The sequence below is a fragment of the Corvus hawaiiensis genome, chromosome 6, assembly GCF_020740725.1.
Source record: "Corvus hawaiiensis isolate bCorHaw1 chromosome 6, bCorHaw1.pri.cur, whole genome shotgun sequence".
Taxonomy (NCBI): domain Eukaryota; kingdom Metazoa; phylum Chordata; class Aves; order Passeriformes; family Corvidae; genus Corvus; species Corvus hawaiiensis.
The window spans coordinates 15941408-15961685 of NC_063218.1; the positions used below are offsets into that span (position 1 = coordinate 15941408).

The window sequence follows — 20278 nt, forward strand, 5'->3', positions numbered from 1 at the left end:
CCATGAGTCTGCTGGAGTGTAAAGCCTGTGTCCTTGTGCCCCGAACAGGGCTATCAGAAGGAAATGGAGGAGTTTGGTTCCACAAGGGTGCATTTAGTTAGAGCAGCCCCTAAAGTCCATAATGATAATATTAAGTGCTGTGAACCAAAATCATGTCCTCAATATCTCGTTTAGAAGGAGCAGCAAGCTGTGAGTTCAGCGGGGTATGAGTTCTGTTAGACTTCGTTTCCTCTCTGTTCACAACTGCCTGTTCCTGCCTGGAAGCCTGAACTGTTGCTCTCAGGTGAACAGAGTAGACAGGATGCCTCCGTCTTCTGTGTATTTGTATGAAAGTGGTCTGCAAAATCCAGCAGCGGTAGTGACATATTTTTGCATGAGTGAGGTAGGCTTACTGCCACGCGCTCTTTGCTGCTATGTTGCTACGCGTGTTGGATGTGGCTCCCTGGCACTTTCAAAAAGCTCTGATAGCCTAACCACTGTCAGGGTCACAGCCATCCCTTCACAGCATTACGCAAGGCACAATCATCTTTTTTCACAAGAAACTTGGCGTGTTCTCTGCTTCCCCTTTTAGTAAAGCACCAAATCTCCCAATGGTTTCCTGCTTTTGTACTCTGCTGTATGCTGTGCAGACAATTCCTAAGGAACCTAAGGAGACCATAATTAAACACTTGATGGAGAAGCTTGAAATGTTGATATTACATGCCTGAAGACTGGAAAATATTGACAACTGCTGTGATTTTCTAGTTCTGAACACACTTAGGTTTTTCCCCATTTTTTCAGTTACACAGTATAACTGATACTTGCAATGTCTCTTCCTGTGGAGACGTTGCAAGGAGCCCTGAGGACATTTCCTCCTCTTGTTGTGCTAAAACTAAGGGTTTTCAAGGACAAGCATGTTGTAAGACTGAGCTGTGGTACATTCCTTACTGTTTTCAGGTCCTATGTAGCCTCTGACTCGTGGTACAATTTTGGAGACAAAATGTCACCCCTGCTCTTGGAGTGAGAATCCCCTTTTTTAACTGACAGCATATTGTATTTTGGCACAGGATGAATGTGTTTCTGGAATTGCCTGTACAAGTCTCCTCTGTCTCACTACAGCATTTGGCTGCTGCAGACAGTACATAGATGTGACTAATAGTCAGACTTACTGGAACAAAACAAATGCTGGTACTGCCTGGGTTGGTGTCCTGGTAGGGTGCTAACATGTCCTTGTTTGGCAAAATAGAGCATTCCTTCCTGAGTGCTTTCCCCTTCTTGCTAAGCTGAACTCAGCAACACTTGAGAAATAACAGCATCCTCCTCCACAGTCATCTCAGAGAGAAGGTGCTGAGGTCAGGTTTTGAAGGCTGTTCCCAAGAGACCAAGGGACATCATTCCTGCATTTTAACACAAGTGTTGAATTTTACAGCACCTTGTCTGCAGTGGTCTATTGTCTTCTGTTGCCCTTTTCTCTGGTAATGTGAATAAATTATCCAGAAAAGATGTATGTGCACTGTTTTGCTGCCTAATATGTGGTACTCAGGTTTTTTTCTAACAAATGGTGCCAGTGCTGGCCTCAGGGAAGAGGAAAGCAAGCTAAAATGTTCTTGTCAGGGCACATGCGTCGTCTCAGAAGTCCTCTGGTTGCATAATTTCATGTTGTCCAAATGTGAGTTCAAGTCAGGAAGAACAGCCTCCCCACCTCAGAGAACTGATGTGTTTGTACAGCTTGTGTCTTGCTTGTTTCTGAGGTGCTTTGAGCCCTGACGTGCAGATCCTTGTGTTTGAGAGGCCCTATGGAAATGAGCACATTTGGACACCTGCATGGTGCTGGTGGCACAGCTTACACTTACATAAAATCATCCATGGGCACAAGGACTAAAATAAGCAATCACTAATCATCACAGCAATGCAAGAGCATGAAGTTGAAACCCAGCAAATGGTCAGGGATATGAGCTTCCAGACACATGAGGAAATCTCATATAAAGCTTCAGCTATGTGTCTGTGTTACATATCTTTGCAAATCCTAATGCTATTCAGGATCACATTCTACATTCTTGGAATAAGCTAAAATGCTTATACTCTATGTGTTGTTCATAGCTTTTATAAACTTTTCCACTGCACTTTTTTACTTCAATATTTTTGCATCTTTGTTACCTTTCTCTATATTTAAATGCTTTAACAAAGATTGTTCAGCTGTTGCATTGCAAGTGGCTGGTGATTCAGAGCAGACCCAGAACTTGGTTCAGATGGAGTACTAACCAGGAACTTAACTTGGTTAAGTTCTTGGTTCAGATGGAGTCAGGCACAGAAGATGAGGTTTTCCACCCCTGCCCACAGGCTGTCTCTTGATGAGCCCTTCTAGGGTTTTGTCTCTTTCTTTTGCTGCTGTAAAATGGATCAGCGATGAGTGCTGCCTTTGTAAAAAGGGAAAGATCTCCAAACAAGGAGTGCTGTATGAGAGCATGAGGCAACTGCAGGTATGTCCTGAGTGAGCCTACCACCAAAACCCACTGTTTCTTTGGTCAGTTCACTGAGGGTCTGCTTCAGCTTCCCTGGCAGTAAAATGAAACTGCTATTGGATAGTGCAGGAATGAAGGAAGAGTCTTTGATGCATATGGAACTTCGTGTATTTCAAGAGGTTTATATAAATAAAGTGTACGTCAGTGATAGTAGCATGGGGTTTTAATGAGCATTCTTTCATCTGCATTTAGCTACTTGAAAAGTCTAATCTTAGCATATACTCTTGTGTTTTACTTTTTTTTTTTTTTAATCTTTGCAAATACAAGCTAATTATTTTCATCTAGTAAGAAGCAGATTAGTAAAGTTTTGACTGAAAGACATGACCACATGTCTCAGAAATCTACTAATTGCCCTTGAAGTATTTAGCTTTCCCAGACCTACAGGTATGTTCCTCATTTTGAAAGTGCTCTGTCTCTCAATGTCTTCTGTTGCCCTGACTTTGTTACAGCATTTTCAGTCTGTCAAAAAGAAAATGAGTACCCAGATTCCCAAAGCCTGGAAAAAGGTCATTAAATAGATCAGACAAAAGGAAATAGCATGTCTACTAAATCAGAGATGTTTTATACAAACCATGATGGGTCATGCTGAGAGCTGTCTAACTTGTTGAGCTTAGCAATGTTTCTCTTCTTGAAAATTAGCCAAGAATTTAGCTCTTTCCATAACTTTCTAATCCACCTACAGAGCAGAGTTCAGATACTACAACTGGTATGGTATGAATCTGGCATTTTTCTGACTGGGTAGTCTGTAAAACTTCTTTGATTACAACATGATTAAGAATAGAGTTTAGCCTGTGATTTTACTTACCCTGTTAGTTACTGTTAAATTCTTTTGTGCAGGACATAAGAACAGACCATCATATTGTAGAGCATAGGATTTTGATATATCTTTGCAGCATTGGCAACCACCAAAAAGTGGGCTGGAAGACAGCAGGTACAAATCAAGTTTTTGCAACTATTTACTTCTCAAAGAAATGCATTTTCTGAAGACACAGGATGTTCCTTCTCCTTTGAGAAAGGATCTGCCGAATACTGGGAATTGACACTGAATACATGGGGAACTTTCCTCTTCACTGATCTCACACATACGCTGAGCCACAAATTATGGTGTAGTTTTTTACATGTGTCTGTGTGGCTCAAGGCATCTTCTATCTCTGAGTTCCTGTCATGTGTCCTGTCACTGGCTGTTGTGAAAGGGAAAATCCTTGTTTTACCAACTTACAGGGCTCACAGCTGTTGGATAGCTAAGGGGTGGATTTGATACAGTCTGACCTTCTAGGAGTCGGCATCCCCTGTATTTCTTGGTGTAGGTGCACCACATCTAGGGAATTGGGGACAGTTGACCAGAATTTTGAAGAGGTTCCTACACAGTTGCTTGCACTCACACAGCTCCTATTTTCTAAATGATCCAGTCTGCAGCTCTGCTATACCTCAGTTTTCTTCAATCCATCCATGATATTTGAGGCTTCTTCCTCTTGAGGTATTACTTGGCTTTTTCATATATACTTCACTGAGAAAACTAATAAATGTGGCACATTTCTTTACAACTTTCATTTGTTAGATCGGTTAATGAGGAGAGATGTAAAATGGATCCAGCCACCAGGGGAAAGGAAAAAAACTGTATAAGCTTGAGTTTTGGCAAAGGGGATTTGAGGAAGGGCCTGGTTTTAGAAATGTCACAAAAGGAGTTTATTCATGAGAAAGCTTGTGATGAGATGGCAGTGTGTAGGTGTAAATGGGAAGGTCAGGGATGGTGGCACGGTTGAGATAGAAGAAGAGTTGGGACTCAGTGGTGGACAAATGGCAACAAGCAGTGTGCTAGAAGACTTGTGGGCTGTCCTCTAACTGAAGGATCCCCCAGGGTGAGAGGGCCTAGACAGTGAATGTTTTGCTGTATTCATCAAAGTGGGGAGATAAAGAAGAGAGAAGTGGAGACATGATCATTATATGTAGAAAGCACATGAAATTTTAGAATGCTTTAACTTTTAGGGAGAGCACCTCCCACACGCCTTAAATCCTGACTAATTGGGGATAGCTGTTATATCAAGTCTTAAACAGATAAACCGGTGGGGGAAAAAAGTACACCTCAGTACAACTGGTCCTTATGTCAGCAGATGGGAACTACTTGCAGAGGCAGGTACAAGTCCTCCAGCCCAGTGCAGTACAAAGAGATAAACTGAAAAAATATTCCCCTCACTGCATGAGGGAAACTCCATACTCAGTAGTTAAGGGAGAGCAGGAGGTGTAATCCAGGGCTCATAAGTTGTTACAAGCATAAGATCCAGGGAGCAGCAGCAAGCCTGTGCTGAGGAGCCCAAGACAAAACCAGAAACACACCTACACCCAGGTGGCCCAGGGCAATATTTGCACTCCATTTTAAACAAGTAAAATTACACTAGAAAGTTTATTTGGGAGCTACTGTTTGCCAAAGTGGAGACTATGATTCAGAATTTGTCCTGGCCAGTGTTGTTACATATAAACTAAGGAAACTTTTTAAAGGGCGTGTAGTGATAGGACAAGGCGGAATGGCTTCGAACTGAAAGAAAGTAAGTTTAGATTAGATATTACAAAGAAATTCTTCACTGTGAGGGTGGTGAAGCACTGGAATGGGTTGCTCAGAAAAGTTATGGAATGCCCCATCTCTGGAAGTGTTCAAGGCCAGGTTGGATGGGGCTTTGAGCATCCTGGTCTAGTGAAAGGTGTCCCTGTCCATGGCAGGGAGATTGAAACAAGATGATCTTTAAGACCCCTTCCAACCCAAGTCATTCTGTGATTCTATGAAATCAGCCACAAGTTCTCTGTCTTTCCTGGACTTTCTTGCTGGGTGTTTCTGCATGTGGACATCTCCTCCACCCTTGCTGGTATACTTGACAGGACAGTAGCAAGTCAGGAGTCAGTGTAATAACTGAAGCCAGAAAATGATAGGTATTTCTTTGTGTATTCAGACTATACAGGTCAGCATTGTTCCCTCCAAGACAGGAATGCACATTTCAGAAAAACAGGAAGATTATTTTGCAGCAACAGTTCTTGTGAAGGTAATTGTCACGCAGCAAAGGGCAGGTCATTGCACCTCACACTATCTGGCTAAAATTTACATGTGTATGCAGTACTAGGAGTTTACAAACAGTGGGTAGAGATAGATATGTCCAGAAGTTACTAGTTCTAAACTGCTGAATGTATAAGGTAAAACCACTGGTCAAATGTGCCTGTGTCCATTGGCTTTGCTGGTACACAGTCAGCTTCCAGAAACAAATTGGCTAGAGCCATGTGAGATGAATTCCCTTTTCTGTCACGATTATTCACTGGCACACAGCTTTTGGGAGCTCTTAGCCAGACTCAGGAGCCTCCTTGTTGCTGCCATGTGTTCTGGCACATCAGTCAAGGACTCCATTCTGGTGTTGTCTTTCCTTCTTCTGCTTTTTCATTGCCATCTCTCTCCTGCCCAGGTGTTATTGAAGGAGACCAAGTGCTGGACTTGCAGCTTTGAAGCACTGAGGTTTTTGTGGAATAAGTGGCTTCTGGCTGCTGCTAGCTGCTTGGCATGCCCAGGGGATGGACAAACCAGGGACATGGCATTGATTGCACCAAAGATGTGGCCAAAGACCTAGTCTTACAGTGCCAGAGAAAATAGAAATAGAAACCACTTTGTCCTGGATTCTGCTGGAAGTCTGGCATCTTAGCAGATGACATCCACTGAAATACCAAGCTTGGGCACATGCCCCTTCCAGAATTCAGCGGCCACTACCTCTTCTCCATGATGCCAGAGAGAATCATGCAACACAGGATTTTCTCCTGGCAGCCTGTCAGCAGGGTGGCAGTAGTGTCAGCTTCCTACACCAACACTGCTTTCAGGGTAGTAGGTAAGGACTGCGAGTCCTTGCCTCCCAATAGTTTCTCACAGGTATTGCAAAGTGTTTTGATGAGTGTTGGGATCTGGTGTGGGAAAGCTCTTCCATGGGATATCTACACAGAGTGCTTTTTCAGTTGTTTATGAAAAGAGATGACAGAATATGCCGAGTTGGAAGGGACCCATAAGGATCATTGAATCCAACTCAATGGCACAGCACAATCCCCAAGAGTCACACTATGTGCTTGAGAGCATTGTCCAAACACTTGAATTCTCTCAGGCTTGGTGCTGTGACCACTTCCCTGGGGAGCCTGTTCCAGTGCTCAGCCACACTGGGTGAAAACCTTTTTCTAATATCCAGCCTAAACCTACCCTGACACAGCCTCAGGCCTTTCCCTCAATCCTGTCACTGGTCACCACAGAGAAGAGAGCAGTGCCTGCCCCTCCTCTTCCCCTCACAAGGAAGTTGTAGACTGCAATTATGTCTCCCCTCAGTCTCCTACAGGCTGAACAGACCAAGTGCCCTCAGCCACTCCTCATACGGCTTCCCCTCAAAGCCCTTCACAATCCTCATTGCCCTCCTTTGGACACTCTCTAATAGTTTAATATTTAGAGGGCTGTCTGAAAACTTTTTAGCAAGAGAAACTAATCCAATGTAAACAATACTGTGTGTGCATTCCTTTGCTGTAGTTATACTAACATAATTAGAACAGAAAAATATACACTAACAAAGCTTTCCCATGTAGATAGGTCTTTTTCTTTCTGATGTTTAAAATACTCATAGCTTGTTTGTCTCAAGAGTTATTTTTTCTCATTGATTTGGAGTGGGCCCAATCCACCTCACTTGGGAAAAATCATCAAGTTGTAGCAGTCTGTGTAGCAGGCAGCAGCCTTGGCTGGTGTGCCCTGCTCCAGTTAAAGCATTGCACACAAGTGCAGAGCAGGATCTTACAAGGCTAGAACCAGTGTTTCAGTTACATTTTTCCTAAGTGCTTCAGGATTGTCTATATGATCTTCAATTGAAAATACAAAATGTTTCTGAATAAAAAAAACCCTGTTCATTTGAGTTTGCTCCTTCCATGACACAAAGTGCAAGCTCTGAAAGGTGAGCAGTGTAGCAGGTGAAAGTCCCACATGCATTAGAGAAGTTTGCTAACCTGTGCAAGAACAGTGTTAGGGCGGGGGAGTAGCTTCTTGTTTCCCATGTTACATACAAACTTGGGTCCTTGATCATTGGCTTGTGTTGTTGAGTTGATAGTTAAGTCTCTGCTTAGGTATCTGCAAACAGTTCTTTCCACTGTTGTTATTGAAATGCCACATGCTTGCATTTTACCCATGGCACAGGAAGAAGTGCATTGCAGTTGTATAGTTGTGCTCTGAGTGGCTGTTTTACATAAAGGAACTCAAATTAAATCAGTGATCACCAAATCTCTGGCAAATCTGTCCTCACAGCACAGAGATGGCCTCCCAACACAGGTGACAGGAGGTGCCCAGTCACAGGGCTGGCTGTCAGCCTTGCTCAGCTGTGCAGTGGCAGTGATGTGCCTTTCCTGTTATTCAGCGTTATTCTAAGATCTTGCTGTGTTTTCTAGATCTGTATGTAAACTCTTGCACTAACTTTGTGTTCACATACATGTGAGTTGGTAAAGTAATAAAGGACAGGTATTTATTCGCATTTCCTCTGTCATCTCTGGTATGGTTTGGAACAGGAGCCAAAGGCCATGTTCCTCTCTGGCTCGAGCTGCAGCACAGGTGCTGCAGGAGTCCTGCTAAACTATGGGGGCTTGATCTAAGCAGTGAATGGTACTGTCAGAGCCCCTTCCAGTGTGTCCCTGGGATACCTCTCTACCTCGGAGGGAGTTTTGTCACTATTTTGTGCTCTTTGTGGGCTGCTGCTTTGCCTCTGACACAGCATGTGTAGATTGGAAGTGGTGTTTGCTGAAAGCCTGGGACATGCGTTGTATAGTATCTCCCAGGATTTATCTTCCAAAAGCTCATTAAACTGATCTTGTTAAGGGCCATCAACCCTCTTAGATTAGAGATATAAAGAGCTTCAGTGGACTCTACTAATCTGGGTACTCTAACGTCTTCAAATGGACTCCATCACAGACAAGAAAAAGCTGCCTACATCATGTCTGTCATCATGCCCCCTGCATGAATGCATTTTCTATTTTATTAGACAACGTACTCTGTATAATACAAGGAAAGACTGATTCTTCAACTGAGAGGAACTAATTGGTTTAAGTGAGTAGAGTTATATGCAAATAAATTCAGTAAGGAGTTCAGCATTGGGTCTTCACAGCTTACCTTAGATTCCTGGGAATGATGAGCATTTCATTATATGGAGCAAACTGGTGCTCTCTCTGCTGTCAACTTCTCAGTGAATTGGGTGGTCATGAAGAACCGTGGAGCTATGTGTCTGTTTAATTATGAGGGCCCTGGTGTTCACATCTTTCACTCAATCTCCAACATATAGTGTATAACAGTATATTTGCTCCAAATCTGGTGGTCCCTGGCCATTTTCAAGCTCCATGGGTGTGTACAGGGAAGTGCACAGCACTATCTGTTCCTATCCACCATCTAGGCCAGGGGGATGCAAATTGACATCCCACTGACTCCTGTCCTGGAGCTGTGTACTTTGCAAGTAGAAGCTTAGCTTGGAAATTGTTTTGCACTAGTCTAAGTAATGTCTTAGCTCAGTATTTGGGAGAGGAAGCATAAAAAATCCTGCATTTGGGCCATTATATACCTTCTGTATTTCATGGTAAAGAGTCATATTTGACACTGGCTCTTGGTTCTGAGACTTCTTTATCATCAACACGGGGTTGTCCATGTTGGTAAGAGTACTAAAACTGGGGACTTCTGTCACTTGAAAATGGCAACGCTAAGTATAATTCTTGTATTCAACATACATAGGTAAGCATATGAAACAGCCGATCCAAATTACTGTTTAGGGACAGTTGATTTGTTTTTAATCAGGGTTTAGGTATTCACACTGAATCTGACATTTGCATTTTAATGTAGAGCAGACAGACATGCAGAGTATATTTTGCATAGTCCGTCTTCTTGAAAAGCCTTTGGGGTTTTGCAGATACCAATACTTTCAATGCCAGTGTTCTGAGCGGAACATTATTGGGATAAAAATACAGAAAAGACTCCTTTAAGTTTGTCGAACAATCCCTTTCATTTTTTTCCTTGATGAGGAAAATTGCTTTCATTCTTCCTGTAACGTTGGAAACACTCCTGCCTGTAAAATGAGTCCCTAGGTTTTGGTACAGCTTCAGTGCTCTAAGGAATAAATGTTACTGTTTCAACAAAAGCTATTCTAGCAGGTTTTCTCCACCCATTCTTCATTACTTACAAGACAGTTTTGCCTAACATTCTTATCTACAAAGAGTCAAAGAAGCACCAGAAGGTTTATTTCTTTCTCCTGGACAGCTAGTTCATTTGCCTCCTTTTTCTGTGGTGAGGTGTGCTTGGTTTTTAAAATTTAACTGCAAAGCTTCCTGTCCCTTGCATTTGCAAGGTGGCGGGTAACCACTTTCACCTGCTGAAAAATGAGGCTACTTGATGCTGAACACCCGTCTCCCAGTCTGTACTCTGTCTCCTGAATGAGGTAATTTTTCACCACTTAAACTGTTACATGGTCGTGAGCTCACTTTATCAGGTTATGTGTTTCACCACAGGTCTATTTTAACTGAAGGCATGTCTGTAGCTGTGCTTCTCTACTATCGGGTGCCTGTGAGGCTCCATCACGAGTGAGCAGAATGCTTGTCTGCAAAACCTGCCTCGTTCAGCCTGAGCACCCAAAGGATGACGTGAATTCCTTTCTCAGGAATCAGAAAGATTCTGCTCACTAAGGAGAGTGGGCATAAGATGAAAGTCTAGATCTAAAAAGTAAAGGAGGAACTAATACGGACCATAGCTTTGTGAAATGGTTGTCTCTGAAGAGTTCATCTGGGAGAAAAAATGCCATCAGGCTGACTTTACTATGACCTTTGCCTTTATTTCTTCTTTATGGTTTATACTTTCTCTTCAGTCTAAGCTGATTTCATCGTGTTCAAAACCCATAATTAGCACTCCTAAATTGCATGGAAATGACAAGTTATTGTGAATTTTTTTGAATAGGTTCGTATTGATATTTAGTGGTGAGATTTCCTCACTCACTGCCCAAATGCTTCAAAATCACTACTTTTTTAAAAAAAAAGACTGTTACTCGGCAGATGTTCCATTTAACACAGATATTCGGTGTGCAGTTCCTTGTATGCCAAGCTAGGGTAAGCTTGAAATTGTGCCCTCAAAACTGAGTCTGCTCTGCCCTCTTGTGTCTTTGGAATGTGTTGCCAAATGGTCCTCAGATACAGCTGCTTTATCCTGAGAGCTGGAATTTTCCCTTCACAGACTTAAAGAATAAGATGCAAACGCATGGATATTCATATATGCGCTGATTTTTCAGTGATGAGTATAGATCAACATATGTTTGAACTAAATCTGTTCTGCCAATATTCCTCATGCACATGCATTTCTGAGGGGAAGGGAAAACAACTTGAGAGTATTTTTAATACAGCTCAAAAGTGCTGAAATAAACCTGTTAAAGTTGTAGGGTTTATGAATAAAGTTTTTAGGTTTATGAAGCTTCAACTGAAAAATTATCTACTAGAGGGAGTGAAGAAGGGGTTCTTCCAGTTCATAGGGACTGAGCTGCTGTGAAGGTGGTGTTGGCTTAGCTGGACTGACTCCTTGATGTAGCAACTTTTGACCTTAGCAAAAGTTACAGTCCAAAGCTATAAGTGTACAGTCATTAAAGGGATTCAAAGGGCAAAAGACTCTGTCATGTAGTGGTTTACTATACCTTTGAGTAAGATTTAGCTGCATGCTTAAAAAATAAACCTTGCCAGCTTCTCTGTGTGGTTGGGTTTTTTGGTTGAAAATGAACTCAGTAGGCAGGGGTGAGCTGGAAGTTCCTATTTCCTCCCCTTATTGTATTAGGAGAAAAAGACATGGCCCTGGCTGTGTATCCTCTCTATTCCCACAGGAGCAGAGTGCCACAAGCTGGTGGAAGCTACAGTGAAGCACAGTTTACTGAAAATATGTTTATTTTTAAGGAGTCTTAAATGTTTTCAAATCATAGTGCAAACTGTTCTATTGAAGAGTGGCTTTTTTCAACAAAGTAGGCAGTTTAGAGTTTGTTACCATCTGCTGTAAATCTTTCTGATAGTTTAAGGCTTAACATTTGCTCCATGAGTGTTGGATGAGGAACGGCCTGAGCCAGTCAGTTTTGATTTTGATATGGATGGTTTTGTGCTTATCTTAAGGGTGTTTACACCAGAGACCAGCACTTTTCAAAGCAGCTTTGTAATTTTTCTGCATAATGCATTGTGTGATGTGGAGGTTGCATACCCAGTCTTTTTAAGAATAATCCTGACAACCTTTCCAGGCACAGAGAGCAACTTGGGCACAGCTGTGCTCCATTTGGAATTGCTAAGCAGAATTAGGGGATCTAGGTGTGCCAGGTAGGTTGCGCACCTGGGGGCCTCCAGGCCTCCTCTTGTGCTCCTTTGACAAACTGCGTCTTCCTTCCACCTGTTTCACAAATTCACTGTACCAACTTCTTTCACCTTTCCCTTGTCCTCAGCACACCCCTTATTTGGTGCTTCTTTTACCTTCTGTGTCTAAATAAAGAAGGTACTGCTAATGATGAGTACTGAGCCTGGGCAAAAGATATGACATTCTTCTGTAAACACCTTCTGGTTTATGTTTTTCCAGTGACACACTCAGGATTTTGGTTGATGGTGCTCAGATTGAAGCTTCAAACAGGTAGTTTGTTCAGCTACTGCAATGACCCCCGTAGCATCAAAAAGTCTTTTTCCTGGAACTCCTTAAACTAGAGCCAAAAAGCCCTGCCTGGCCAAAGGGAGGTGAAGCCTTCTCCCCACTTCATAAACAGAAGCTCAGAGTTAGACTGTGTTTGGTGACTGCATCATGGTCTTGTGGCAAGAGGTTGGTGGTGCTGAGAATAAATACTCTTTTTTCCGCCTGTCTGCTGCACTTCCTAATCCCTAGGCTAGGTAGTGAAAGATGGTGAACTATGAGGTAGGAAAACATCTTTAAACAATAACTCTGAAGTTTAATAGGCAGTTGTCTTATCACTGTTTGTATTTCTTTTCTAGACACAGTTTTTGAGCTATTCTCACAAGACCAAAATTCTCTTTAAAATCCTTTTCTGAAGGCAAGGAAATACAATTGGTTGATCTGTGAATGCAGAGCATTGGATCTGCAATCTATTATTTGTTTTCTTACCTGTCCAAAATCATAAGGACCAAAGAAATCCAAATAGGTTCTTCTTCTCTTACGGTTTATTTTTTCCCCACAGTTATCCACAGCTGCCCACTCTGTTGGTACTTCTCAAACTTTTATAGTAAAAGGACTTTCTACCCTCATCAGAAACCATCCCAGGACTGTCCTGTACAACCGTGTCGCAGTGGTTTCCATTTATTACTAAGATTTGGTTCAAATAGGAACAGCCATTACTCTTACTTTTTTCTCTGTCTGTTTTGCCTGGCTGCTGAGTGGGAGTGTGTTGAGTGTTTGGCTTCTTGTGCCTTCTTCTCGAGGTTTGGGTGTCCTGTGACTGTTTGGCAGGCTGTCTGCAGGCCACCAGGGTCCCCTGAGTAGAGAAGCATTACTCAGCATCTCTTACTAAAGCAAGTCCTGAACACAAAGAATTCCACCAATTCTCACTGCCAGAAAATTCTTTTCCCCAGCCAGTTTTTAATCTGCATCTTCCTCATCTTCACATCCCATTGCTCCTGTCACTATTGTTGAACTTCATCTGGAATAATCCCCTCCTGGCACTGACACCCTGATTTGAGTGCTCTTTCACCTCTCTGTTGTTGGTGAGCTGTGTTACTCATCCTGTAAACTGGCCTTCATCAGTCAGGCCCTCATAATAATGTTGTTGCTCCATGGGAATGGAACAATGCTCTGACAAAGCTCAGCCCGCAGCAGGGTGTGCCAGGCTGACTGCCCTGGTGCTGTGATTGCTGCCTGTCACCCGTGACCTCTTAGTGCCAGCTTCCTTGCTGTCCCCAGAAGTCCCACTGCAAACGCTCCCTCTGTGCTTGCAATGAACATGATCCCTCCAGCCATGAGCTCCGTTCAGAGGTGACGGAGGGATAAAGTGTAGGTAGCACTGAAAGAACAGAAATAACAGTAGAAAAAATGAACAGCATAGATGAGAGATGGGGATGGGAGTGAGAAAAAATACAGAAAAGTGAGAAAGAGGAGAGAGAGAGAGAGAGAACTCCCTCTGAGATCAAATAATCTTGAAGAAAAGGGAGAATATTTAAAGGAAAATACGGAAAACAGATACCACAAAGTTTGTGCTAAAAATAAGGACAAAGATGGGAGAGGAACAGAGTAACAGAATTTTGACTTTTAAATTTAATTATAACGTGTTGGTTTTAACAACAAAAGTGCTGCAAATACTTTGGGTACCTGTCTGAAGTGAAAGCTGAACACTGTGATCTGAAGAATCTTTCCATGTTGCTGTTAAGTTGGCAGTTCTGGACCTGACACGGTTCACCTGAAGTCCTGGCCATATTTCAAAGGCAGGACCCTCAGACACTACCAGGTGCTTAGAACATAAAGAAATACCTTTCTCTAAGTGTGCAGTACAGCAATGTACAGAATCTGAATTGACAGCAGTCTGTAGACTTATGGACAGATTTATCCTGCTGATATCTTCAGTTCAATGCAGGCTGCATGAAGGAAGATAGGGTTAATAATTGTGGTCATCTGCTTATTGTGCAATGCAGTGTATGCACCCAAAGGGAGGGAGGAAGTGCCTGAGTTTTAGTTTCAGATCCAATGTGGAAAGATTAGAAATTGCATATGTAATAATCTCTTGGGATTTAAGGTCACTTGTACATAGCCAAGGATGGAAGATGAGGTGGAGTCTTTTCCAAACTTGATGTTTTAGAAGAAGACTCTTCCACTCAGCAGCATCTCAATGCACAGCAGAGCTGAGTACTGATGGTAAAAAAGCAACAGCATCAGCTCCTTGCACAGGGTCTGGGTTTTATCAGGTCTTTGTCCTGACAGAGTCACTTCTGCTAGCGGTGTATGGCCAGTGCAGCTGCACAGGAGGGGTGACATGGCTGTGGCCTCATGCTGTAGTTGTTCTCAGACTTCTTTCATTAAAGTGCTTTGTCCACACTGGGCTCTCAGCTGCTAATGAGAATATTGCTTGGTTTTAAACTGGAGGCTGCAGCTTCAATACAAAGGGTCAGCAGTGGAGCCAGAATCTTGACGCCCTTCTCATCTCTAGACTGTTATGTTCACTTGTTTGTGTATATTTACTGTTGTTCTTTTTGGCAATGGTTTCCCGTGGTGTCTTGTCACTGCTGGTTTGCAAAGAAGCAGTGACAGTGCCAAGGGTCTGGCACCTGACCCCAGCTCAGTAAGTTCACACTAAAGCAGCTTACTCAGGAGGAGGGGAGGGGAGGGTTCAGTGTACCACTGGGGGTTTGCACCATGTGAGTTGCATGGTGTAGTTCCAAGCTGATGTAAATCAGTATTGAATTGACTCTCAGCCACTGAGTGAGGTCTATCCTGGACCTCAGTGCAGAGAAGGTGTGCAGAGACTGCTGTCACTCTGATAGTGGGAGCCTGGTGATGAGAGAAAGCTTTAGCATGTGTTTGCCACCCTGGGAAGGAGGAGAGGATGATTGCTGGCAGCTGGAGGACTTTTTTTTTAACCTACAGCTATATTTAGGATTTCAGCATGTGCAATTAAACTCGGAGCAGCAGTTTTCTAGCTGTAGGCTCTATGGAAATCTTGTGTTGAGTGAGGATTTGTTTGTCCTCAGGTTTGGCTGTGAATTAATGATTTGTTTTAGAGGTTTCAGTGGGCTATCTTCTTGGTAGAGAAAATGCCAGTGCTGTGCAAACTCAGCGGGAGCACTTTGAGATGCTAAGAGTCTTCTTTGCTACTTTTTGTTGATCCAGGTGGTCTTTTCTAAGTACAAAGTCAAAGAAATTACTGTTTGCTCCTTCCTTCATCTCCCCATGCAAGTGTCATGTAGTCAGCAGGAACACTGAATCCTCCCTGTCTCCCATTCCTGTTTGCATGAGAGAGAAACAGAGGGAAGTGAGATGGAACCATCTCTGCATCTGCTCTATGAAGGCAAAGTTATTTGTGAACCTTAAGCATGTGGGTGGGAGAGCTGCCAAGCCAAAGTTTTTCCCAAGTATCTGTAAACTAAATCTTATTCCCTAAATTCATCCAACTAAGGAACTTTTGCTCTGGCAAAGGCTTGTAAATATTACAGTACCTGTCACTTTTGGATGCTGCTTTCTGTTTTCATAGCAGCAAATTGAAAGCTTTGAAATCTGGGATGTTTTGTTTAGTTTTGTAGAGGTTGACCTCAAAGCATCAATCTTTCTGCTCCTTTTAGAATGTATGAAAATAGCCTTTTCTCAGAAAACTTCTTGTAGTGACAGCACTGCTAATGAACAGAGTTCTTGGATATTCTAAAAGCTTGGGGATGTATTGAGATATGTGTACCAAAATATAGAGAGTTTTGCATCTCTGTTATTTTCAGTGATTCAGTTTTATTTACATATATATATATATATATATATATATATATATATATACACTTACAGTGAAGTGAAAAGTATGAATCTAAACAATGTTTATAAAGTGATTTCTGAATGCGTGGCTGTCTCAGAGTTATGGTTAGCTTTGCTGGGGTTTTAGTTCACATGTACTTTTCCATTTCTGCACCATCTGCACAGCATGGCCTCCACCTGTTTGGATTCAGCCATGTTTTGCTTATTTTCAAGAGAAGTTTCTGGTTGATATAAACCTGTGACTTGAGTTTGCCAGATACAGTTGCTCCCACCATTTGTGCTTGTCTCCAGTTGCTTCTTGGAGGAAGGTGTCATGCTGTTTCTCTTGAAATAAGTCTGAAAAGCTAGTCTTGGCAGACGTGTTCTGAATTGTGTTCAGTACTGTGCAGCTAAATCGAGTTATAACTCATTTGTGGCTCCAAAGTTAACCTGGCCACAGCTTAAACTCCATGAAAGTAGTAAGTTTTTAAGACTGTGCTCACTGAGGAGGTAATTTGAATAGGTGTTCATACTTGGGTGATGTCCTTGATTTGACTTTGTCAATATTGTCAACATGCACACAGCTTTTGTCTGAAAACCTGTGGGCCTGCTGACCTGTCTCAGAGCTATGGCTGAAGCCAAGGTTCTCTGTACACTTGAAATCGCAACCCAGCCCTCTTAAGTGACGAGTTATGCTCAAGCCCTATGAGTCCTACAGTGGTTTCTGCCTTTTCTGCTGCATTCCCAAGGGAATCTCAGTTCTCCTACAGTGAACAGGAAGTGAATCCTAGAGAAGTCAACTTACCAAGTCACTAAGAGGGCTGGTTTTTGACTCCAGCCTTCCTGCAACGCTGTGTGAACAAGCACAACATCAGCAGAAACACTCTGGAGCAGACCTGCTCCATTAAATTTTACCATGGTTCCCCTGATTTTTCTCTTTAACCGGAGCTTGCTGAGCAGTCTTGACATGGTGATGTCTCAGCTGTGCTCTGGTTGGTTTTGCCAGACCAAATGAACACTGCTTTCATGGCAGAGCAGTACCAGCGAACAGCAGAAAGTTCTGGCACCTTGTCTGAAGTAAATACACACTGGAATCTGCCATCTGAGGAGCCCTACAGGAGAGATGGCTTTGTGAGACTGCCTGCTCTAGTCATATTTGCAGACCATTCTGTTTTTTGTAAAATGCTTTAGAAAATTATGCCTGAAGGCATAAAGTTAAGAGCTAAGATCCCAATTGCTTTTCACCTCACTGACTAAGTCTTGTGACTACGTGTTCCTAACCAAGTGATCATTCTTGCCTCCTGTGAAAATACTGGCTTTATATTTCCATTTAGATTATCTTAAAATTTGGCCTTTCATCTTCTGAAATGTTTCCAGAGCCCCAAATTCAGGCCTGGCTTACAATCCTTCTGGGTGCTTTAATATAAGCTATCAAGAAGCAGTTAGTACGGAGAGAGCTGGTAATGGTGCAGCTGAGGAGCTAATCCCCTCATCTTCATTTGAGCCTTTTTATTTTCTTGCAGATGAGAGGATCTGTTCACCACCCTTTATGGAGCTGACAAGTGCCTGTGGAGAAGATACCTTGCAGCTTATAGAGAAGAATGGACTGGCATTCCCATTCAGTATGTACATGGGCATTTCTTTGGTGCTTCTAGTAGGTTCTAAATACTGCACATGCACCCCCCAAAACATAGCCAACATTGTAGGAGTGTGGGTTTCGCTGCCAAAGGTGTCAAGGATATTAAAACTTTCCTGAAACAAATGCTCTGAGGCAGTCTGCTTGGAATGTGGAACAAACCCCCTCCCTATCAGCTTTTACTTTGCCTTTTATTGCTGTTCCTTACTTTAAACACCTCGCTACAGTAAACATGCATTCCTGGGAAATGCTAATAGTTCTAACAAAGTTAGCCTCTTGCCCTGAACTTGTGCAAGATGTTTCTCCTGCCAACTGCATTCATTATTTTTCTTGAGAAAATCACTGCCTTGCTGACTGGCCTCTTTTTTCACCCACGTCTCCCTTTTGCTGGTCCAGGGTACAAATAAAATCTTAAAGGGTAACAGAAAGAGGGTTACCAAAGATAGCAAGGGCCCACAGCTCAAACAGCTGCTATGAACTGTTCGTGCTTTGTAGCAAGTTTCATTGTGGGGCTTGTGCTTTAATTCGTTCCTTTATTTGATTCCTTGCAGTATAAAGTGAGCAGGATCATTAGTCGGTGTTTGTTCCCTTGGTGTTTGCCTCATTTGTAAGGTTCAGAGGTAAAGTTGCGTGGAAAAAGCATGTTTTGCCCTCCCTGCCATCGCTCTCCCAAATGAGGCAGGTCTCCTGAAGCTGCACTGTGAAGCAGTACTTCAAATCCCACTGAATGGCTTTGCCCTTCTCTTCACATTGTGTCTCAGTACAGACTGACTAGTCCTCAGTAGTCAGCAGCATATATTCAGGAGGTCTGAATCAACCCCACTAAATGATAATGAAATTACAAAATAGCACTGAAAATTAATATACCTTGGTATTCTGGTAGTGTTTTTTCTTTTTCCTGTCTCTATTTTTATTTTTTTCTTAAAAATCCTCCATCTCTCCAGAGCATATGTCCGTGAGACATCATAAACCACTTTCCAAAACTTCAAGTTACCAACTTATATTGGATTCTAGTGCAGGTTATCTGCCTTTCGTAGCTGCCTGTCCTCTTACCTGCCAATTTGATTCTTCCAACAAACTGCAAAGAAGTCTTGTCCTATCCACCCCCTCACTACTTGCAAGTTTTCATCTCCTCTGCGTAACACATAAGTAACATCAGCTCTAGTCATCATGTGGTTCCTAGGGTCTTCAGTTCTTCTCTGGCCTCATAGTAGAAGGAGCATGTTGTTTCTTTCCTCTTACTGGTTTTACTCCTCCTCTTAATCAGGATGGAGGTGAGAACCAGGGTATACAGAGCAGATAAGAAATGTGAAGGAGAAAGAAAAACTGCTAGGCTCTCTGCCTTTTTTGTCCCCCTCTATGGTTGCCTGTGAAAAGTAAGTTACATCTTAGTTTGGTTCAGCCCATTACATTTCCTGCTCTTCCCTGAAAACAGGGAGGTAGGAAAAAAAGTTGGTTTCCACCGTGTCCCAGTTCCTTTGTTTTAAGGACAGTGGTGTTTTGTGGTACCTGTAAAGTAGCTCTAGCCTCAGAAAAAATATTACATAGTTGTGAAAATGCTCTCTGAGTAAACAGGATGGCAGTCCCAGTACTAGTACTAACTTCTTAGCTGATGCTTGGCAACTCTGTCTAGTCCTAATAATGATCTGTACTTGCACCTTAGTTGCAGGGAGGAATTGAGAGAGTAGAGCTTGAAGCAAGCCGAGTTTTGCAGTGATTGAGGACACTGTTCAAGCAAAGATTGTCACTGGTGTCTGTTACAGTCAATGCCTTGGTCTGGTGGACTCCAGTGTTTGCATGTGTGGGTGGGAACAGGATTATAAAGAGTTTGTTTCAGTGGTGAATTGTTTTTTCTTTTTTATTTACCCAGTTTGTAAAACCAGAGTGGCCCATGGAACCAACTCTCATGAGGTGAGTTAAAAAACTTTGCAGTATTATCCCTCTACTTCTAGTTGTGTCCTGTCCCCCACTCCCCCTGTGATGGTTTGGCTGGTGATTTCCAATCCTGGAGTGGGTAGAATGAGGGCTGTGCCCAAACGACTTTTCTTCCCCACCTGTCCTTCATGTTTAATTGCACAATTATTTTTTCAAAAATCTGAAATGAAGTCAAATATTACTTGAACCTCTTGACATGGAAGTTATTTTTAGCAGTTTCTAGCTTCTATCATATTGTTGCTTCTAGCAGTTTGTAGTCTCCAGTCAGCTTTGTCTGCAAGAAATCTCCTTCAGTCTCTCCTCTGGTAAGAGGTCATTAAAAAAAGTTTCCAACCCAGAAAGTTACTTTTCCAGTTTGTATGTGGTACAGATGAGAAGTGGGTTTGTGCTTCAGATGGAGCAGCTGGCTGCTTTCCTTGAGAGGAAGGGAGTAACAAATAGAGATGTTTTCCAGACATGTTCAGTTGTAGTAACACAGTGAGATCTGTGGGGAGAACAGGACTGGTAGAACTTATCTGCCTTCCTGTAAGGCAATTGCAGCTAAAATGGTTGTATATTCCTGGAAGGAGAGCATTACCTATGAGACTAGCTTCCTCTAAACTTAGTGAGTTGAGTCCCGTTTTAATTCTTTTCCATTTGTGCTTCCTGCCTTCCTGCTTACTGCAGATCAGTTTTGAGAATCCAGCCCTTGATGCTGGCTGCATTAACTCCTGGCTTCCTTTGTTAACCACATGGTCATCAGTCCAG

At 42.6% G+C, this 20278-nt stretch overlaps 1 protein-coding gene across 1 annotated transcript in view; it reads left to right on the plus strand.

Annotated features, from left to right (window-relative positions):
- ITPK1 (inositol-tetrakisphosphate 1-kinase) overlaps nt 1-20278 on the plus strand; it is a 145259-nt gene that overhangs the window by 105538 nt on the left and 19443 nt on the right. Inside the window, exons 6-7 of the mRNA XM_048307998.1 lie at nt 17484-17582; nt 19467-19507. Of these exons, the coding sequence (XP_048163955.1) occupies nt 17484-17582; nt 19467-19507 (140 nt within the window). The remainder of the gene's footprint in view (nt 1-17483; nt 17583-19466; nt 19508-20278) is intronic.